This window comes from Nanorana parkeri, unplaced genomic scaffold (genome assembly GCF_000935625.1).
Source record: "Nanorana parkeri isolate BGI_ZX_2015 unplaced genomic scaffold, ASM93562v1 scaffold1695, whole genome shotgun sequence".
Taxonomy (NCBI): Eukaryota; Metazoa; Chordata; class Amphibia; order Anura; family Dicroglossidae; genus Nanorana; species Nanorana parkeri.
This window is the reverse complement of record NW_017307963.1, coordinates 269,542-276,350: the sequence shown is the minus strand read 5'-3', so window position 1 is coordinate 276,350 and position 6,809 is coordinate 269,542. Positions and strand designations below refer to the sequence as shown.

Genomic DNA, 6,809 nt, shown 5'->3' with positions numbered 1-6,809 from the left:
CGTTGGGTCTACCAACATGTCAATCATCAAAATAATGTAGACATTTTAACTACAGACAGAGACAACTATTCCCTTACAAATACAATAACTGAAGACGTGTGTTCCCTGTCTAGCAGAAAGAACGGTGTCCAGGATGACCCCCTGATTGGCTGGCTCTTACCGAACATCACTCCTCCAAGCACCTTCAGCAGAGTCCATGTGACCAATGCCTGGGTGCAGGTCATGTGACCTCCTTCCACAAAAGAAACAAGTGCATAGGATTTAAGCAGGAAGGAAATATTTAACACCTCTTCCTTGTTTTCAAATAGAATACCAGCCGATGCAATTTTGTTTTAGTTTTGGACAGAGCGGGGGAGGGTCACAACGTCTATTACGCTGTTATTGGTGTCTGTCCCCAATGGAAGGATGTGATCAGGACAGGAAGGGAAAATCCACCCCCAATGGGGACATAGGCAGCAATGAAAGCTGAACAAGGGATTTAGTCCCTCTCCCCACTCTATCCAAGATAAAACCAAACAATGTGGCTGGAGATCCACTTCAATGACTCAGCGGGCAATTTACCCAAAAGCACCTTATATGTTTAGCAAGTCCTTCACCAAATCCCAATCTCAGCATGTGCACCATACTTCTCAGTGATCGCACTGATGACTGCTGGTGGCATCTCGGACTAATCACAATGAAAGCAGCGTGGGACTGGAGTGAGCAGTGGTGTTATATGTGGACGGGTATTGCACGTGATGCAGATGTTTATTTTGCCTTTCAGGCTCCAATCTCTCGATCGGTCGCTGCGCTCTTCCCCAGTGTCCTCTCCAGTTTGCGGTGTTTGCGGGGAGCAGAAGAAGGTGGAGCCGGGGGCTCTTCTCGCAGGACTTGCCGGATGCGTTGGACGCATACCGCTGTGGCGGCTCGGGTCTCTGGCGACAGCTGTGATAGGCTGAGGAATCCATGAGGGAGATCTTCTACTACCTTCAGGGTGACTGGGCGGTTCAGAGAGCGGAGTCTCTTCGCAAACATCACAGAGTCATCCAACATTGGGTCAAGTGCACAGGCCTGCATGGAAAAAAAAAAAGGCTGCCATGAAAATAGGCATCAGACAAGCAATATGAAACTATTGAAATTAGGGATGCGCCGATTCCGGTTTTTCGGCAAGTCCCATTAAGGAAGCCAGGCGGCGTGTTAAGACTTGCCACCCGGCTTTCCGATTAGTAGGGAAGCCGTCTCCATGATTCCTCGTCACCAAGTGCTTTCGGGCCAATCAAGAAACCAGACGGCTAGTCATTATACGGCGCTTGGCTTCCTGATTGACCGGGACGCCGTCTCAATGCTCCCTCGTCACCAGGTGATGAGGAAGCATGAAGCCGACTTTCTGGCCAGTCAGGAAGCCGAGGGCGGGTAATGACTCGCCGTCCGGCTTCCCGACCAATCAGCAAGCTAGGCGACAAGTCATTACACGCTGCCTGGCTTCTTGATTGGCCGGGAAGCCGGCTCCATGCTCCCTTGGTGACAAGGGAGCATGAAGCCGGCTTTCCGGCCAATCAGGAAGCCGGGCAGCATGTAACGACTCGCATGTATATTATTTTTTTTAAATTTAAATGACAGATATTAGCATCAGTTAGCAGCTGCAGTCATATCAAAGTCCCCATAATGTACTGAGCTTGGCCATTTCTTAGCTTCTGCAATATTGGCCCTCAAAGATGTATAAATGTCGGCTTTTGTAACCCCAGATTTTCAGTACATGTGACAGCTCTGAACACAATGACACAAAGGAATTCTTCCAAGACCTGCTCCAGTGGACCCCACCATTTAGCTCATGTTGGCACCTGTGGGCCATTGTGAGAAGAGTTGGGAAGGGCTCTCAAATGGTTGGCCACAGTGCTCACAAGGTACAAAGCCACTCTGATTGGCTCTGTGCATTTTTCCTGTGATCCAACCTGTCCAATGACAGCAGGTTTATAGTCATTGGGAGGTGGCATGCATTCCCTCTCTAGTGAACAACCTGCTGATCAGAACTGTAGGTCTCTTGACTAGTCTTTTTACTACAATGGCCGGTCAGGAGATGGCTTCAGTATTACACAGTTAGCAGAGCAGAGGGCACAGAAGTAAAATCAGAGCTGGATCATCCACAATGTACCCTAGGACCCAATAGAAGTCCAGGTTGGGGGCAGCTACAACCTACATGCTCCACCATGCAGCATTAAACTGGGTAGATAACACAAGTGTTCAAGGTTGTGTTCCTGCTAGTCACTTTTATAAGGAAAGATGTACTTGTAGGCAATTGGTGTTGGATGGGGTGGCTTCTCTGTGTCTATGGTAATTCTTATCCAAGTCATTCAAAAGGGAAGGGTAAAGTTGTTACCTTGCTTGGTGCCCCATTCCTGATTGAATCTATCTCAGAGTAAAGAGCATAACACAACACTACTGAATAAAGTAAAAATGAAGGTACAAAGTACAGTAGGCCACAACAACCTATTATATTTTCCCCAATCGTACCACAATTAACTAAAATCTAATTGAACACCAGCAATGCTGTGTGCTGATGTAGCCAATTTGCGACACCACCTTATACTCACCACAATGTGAATGGGAGGAAGTCCTAGTAGCATACTGTCAGGAGCCAGCAGCGGGGACATGTACGGGTTGTCCACAATAGCAGAAGTCTGCAAAGTCATGTTAGCCACACCGTTTTTAGAGCGCAGAGGCTGGAATCCTTCTGGGAAGCCCAGCAGTTGAGAAGTGGTAGGGGAGTGTGGGGATGGTCTGTCCTCACCGGAGTGTGCAGGGGGAATGTTCTCTTTAGAGTGTGTAGAAGACTCTCTGTCAAAGGACTGGTCACCCTCACTCTCGCTCTCTGTCAAGAAGAAGTTGACGGCTTCCTTTGGGCTGCTGGGAGACAAGGGATCGCTGCCTCCTGACTGGATGGATAGTGAGGACGGTGAATGCGGACCATTCGCAGAGGAGGAGTTATGGGACTGCGCTTCTCTGTGTGCGTGTTTGTTCGGTGCTCCGTCTTCTCCATTCTGCTGGCTTGAAGTTCCAACTGCTAAATTGTTCTGCTCAATGTAATGATGGTGGTTCAGATCCTGGCAGGTTTTGCTCTTTAAAGACACCATGCGGTTAAGAAGAGAAGTCTCTTCCACCAGTGCTGCCTCAGATAAGCTCTTTCTCACCGTATCTGCAACAAAAATAATAAAATCACATTAGCTAGTGTTTTAGGACCTTAATTGGAGAAACACAAATACTTCTCCTCTGTAGTATTACAGCAGCAACGTGGTCACTCACACGGTTAATCTTTGACTGCTGTGAAGAGGCTAATGGCAATTTACATGGTCAGTTCACCCAAATGTAATAGTTCAGCTGTAGATGCAATCTGGTGGACTGAGTCACTTACAATATAGACAACAAGCACCCACCACCCCTCTAAGCGGAGAGTCTGACCTGGATTGGCTCTCTCCTTGCTCCCTTCCATTAGATTACTCAGCCAGGACGCTGCCCCTTGTCGGATGTCTCTGAGAAATAACGCGGTCCCTCGTTTTACTAGATTCACTGTACTCTGCTTTTCAACCACCCGATCGTCCACTGGGACTCGCTCTGTGCCTGCGTAAAAACAAACCGGTGAAAAAAAGGAAAATTAAAAAAAAAACATCAAGCTTTACTAGCAAGGCAAAAGGACAATGCCCAGTAACACATAGTAACCAATCACCAATGGTCTTTCTTTGTACTGACTTCCATAGGGCAATGAAGGGTAAAATCTGATTGGTTGCTATGGGTCAGGGTACGTTGTGCATTATCATTGATCTCTACATTGTCCTGAGTGAAAATAAGCACCTGCATAAGCGCCAAGGCACTTTGACAGCACACTGAGCGGCAGCAGCGGGTCCATCAGGGTTAAGAGGCGGGATGGAGATGCTGTGGCCTGTAATAACGTGGCTGGGTAGGCAACCATGATCCCATCTGGTAATCTAATCCCAACAGAAGCAGCGCGGAGTGACACAGTGATACAAAGGTTACCACCGGCACTGTCACCAGCGAGGCAGATCCTCTCTCCTGTGGAGCCTGAAAATGCAAAGGCACACAAATGTAACATATACATGACTTAGCTTCTATGTATTAAAAAGACAAATTTACTTTAGAAGAAGACAGGAAAGAACAGGCTAAGTATTCACATGCAGGGCATTTTTTTAATTATATTCTCAGTTTGAATTGGCCAGGTTTGTTTTAGGCATAATATAAAGCTGAACTCCGTGACATTGAAGAAATGGGCTTCCCCCACACTGCAAGGCGTAAAGGAGAACTATGGGGTTAGGGCTTTTCCCCATAGTTCTCCTAAGGGTCACGGGAGAACACAAACTAGCGTTCTCCCGTGACCCAAAGCTCAGTATACCGCGAGCTACAGCTCGCAGTATACTGAGACGCCGCAGCCGAAACGGATTCCGACAATTCTATCTGGATCCACCCAGCTGCGTGATTGACAGCTGGCTTTGCCTATCTAGAGGCAGAGCCAGCTGTGCCCGCCCCCACCCCCGCCCGTCCGATCCGCCAGTCAGCACTGGAGGATCGGACAGGGGAGGGGGGAAATCCCTGCAGGAAGCCGTGAGTGACAGTCACGGCTCTCTGCAGGGATAGATCGAGAAGTGAGCGAGCGACGGTATGTGTTCGCTCACTTCCCGATCTACTGAGCCGACCTGTGACAGTTTCATTGTCACACGTCGGCTCAGATTATGAGGCTGATTGAAAATCACCTGACTCATAATTCTCCTTTAAATGCTCGTTTTTGCCCAGGGTACTAGGAAAAGGTTTTCCATTATATTATCCCTCGCTCCCGCAAACCCCTCATTCTATGGGACTGGTCCCCCCCTAAGCCTCCTCTCTTTGGCACTCGCAGCTGTGATGCCCCCATGTACAATGCCGGACCAACAGCCCTGCACTGTAATGGAGGCCATCAAGGGCAGGCTAAGTCTCACCACAAGGGTAGTAAAAGTTCAGCGTTAAGAATTCAATCACTGCACAGTCGATATTAAAGTGACACTAAACTCAGGAGTTAGATATTAAAAAAATGCATTCAAGTACCTTAACTATTAACTAAAATGTATCTTATTTGTGTATCACTCAGCTGTAGTTCCTCAAATCCTCTCTGAATTGGTGCCAACACTGTCCTTCCTTCTGGAGGGTGGCTACTTTTGTTCCCCATGGTCCCTGTGTGTAGTCACCGCTCCAAGCTCACTTCCATGATGGACTACAATCTCACATTTAGTTTACTATAGTTTCAGCACACATTCAGAGATGATTTGAGGCTCTACAGCCGACTGATACACAAATAAGATACATTTTTGTTAATAGTTAAGGTACTTGAATGTATTTTCAAGATTTAAAGGAGAACTATGGGGGCAGTGAAATGCACTCATCCCCATAGTTAGAGGCACTGCAGCTGTCACACATTAGCTCAATAGACCGAGAACTGAGCGCTCACAAACCGCTGATCACTCAGTTCACGATCTTCTCCCTGCAAAGAGCAGCGACTGGCCTGAAGGGTTCCCCTCCCCCCCTCTCTTTCCGTTCCTCCAGCGCTGACTGGAGGGGCAGAGAAAGGAGGGGGCGGGCACAGCTGGCTCTAGAGAGGCAGAGCCAGCTGTCAATCAGGTAGCGGGGTGGATCTCGACAATATTGTCAGGGTCCTTCCCGGCTCTGAGCTGTCAGCATATAGCTGTCAGCAATAGCACAAGAGAACGAATGCCAAAAAAGGTTTGCCCATAGTTCTCTTTTAACTCGTGAGTTTAGCGTCACTTTAGGGCCCCATTCACACACGAATCGGCCTGCACGTACAGCTTCGTGTGGGGCTGTGCCAAGCAGCTGCCGGGAAGAACAGGTCCTGCGTGTGATTAGTACGCAGCCCCCGTCCTTCTCTATGGGGCTACACGGCCGTACGCCCCCCTACGCTGGCCTGCCCTGCACGTCCGTAGGGGTGCGGGTGAGCGTATTCATACACCGCCGGAATGGATCCTGTATGCGTTCCCCCCTCTCTTTCCGTTCCTCCAGCGCTGACTGGAGGGGCAGAGAAAGGAGGGGGCGGGCACAGCTGGCTCTAGAGAGGCAGAGCCAGCTGTCAATCAGGTAGCGGGGTGGATCTCGACAATATTGTCAGGGTCCTTCCCGGCTCTGAGCTGTCAGCATATAGCTGTCAGCAATAGCACAAGAGAACGAATGCCAAAAAAGGTTTGCCCATAGTTCTCTTTTAACTCGTGAGTTTAGCGTCACTTTAGGGCCCCATTCACACACGAATCGGCCTGCACGTACAGCTTCGTGTGGGGCTGTGCCAAGCAGCTGCCGGGAAGAACAGGTCCTGCGTGTGATTAGTACGCAGCCCCCGTCCTTCTCTATGGGGCTACACGGCCGTACGCCCCCCTACGCTGGCCTGCCCTGCACGTCCGTAGGGGTGCGGGTGAGCGTATTCATACACCGCCGGAATGGATCCTGTATGCGTCCCGGCCAGAAAACCCGCACCCCTACGGACCTGCAGTTGAGGTGAGCGCAGGGGGGCGTACGGCCGCGTAGCCCCATAGAGAAGGTCGAGGGGCTGCGTACTAATCACACGCAGCACCTGTCCTTCCCAGCAGCTGCTTGGTACGGCCCCGCACGCAGCTGTACGTGTCGGCCGATTCGTGTGTGAATGAGGCCTAAAGCTCTAGAAGAGGAGCCCAGGGCTACTCAGAACTTCTCTGAGGAATTTTATCACCCTGAGGACAATTCGGAAAACCCTTATGAAGAGTTAAAGTCGAAGGCTTGGCTGAGTTTAACATTTTAAACAAAGGGAG

General features: G+C 49.6%; 1 protein-coding gene across 2 annotated transcripts in view; it reads right to left on the bottom strand.

Moving 5' to 3' along the window:
• Window positions 1–447: 447 nt before the first annotated feature.
• LIPE (lipase E, hormone sensitive type) overlaps window positions 448–6,809 on the bottom strand; it is a 60,179-nt gene continuing 53,817 nt past the window's right edge. For both annotated transcript variants that reach the window (XM_018571184.1, XM_018571185.1), the window contains 4 exons: window positions 3,826–4,053; window positions 3,436–3,594; window positions 2,571–3,172; window positions 448–1,050 (listed from right to left, as the gene is read on the bottom strand). In XM_018571184.1, coding sequence (XP_018426686.1) covers window positions 760–1,050; window positions 2,571–3,172; window positions 3,436–3,594; window positions 3,826–4,053 — 1,280 coding nt within the window. In that variant the 3' untranslated portion in view covers window positions 448–759. The remainder of the gene's footprint in view (window positions 1,051–2,570; window positions 3,173–3,435; window positions 3,595–3,825; window positions 4,054–6,809) is intronic.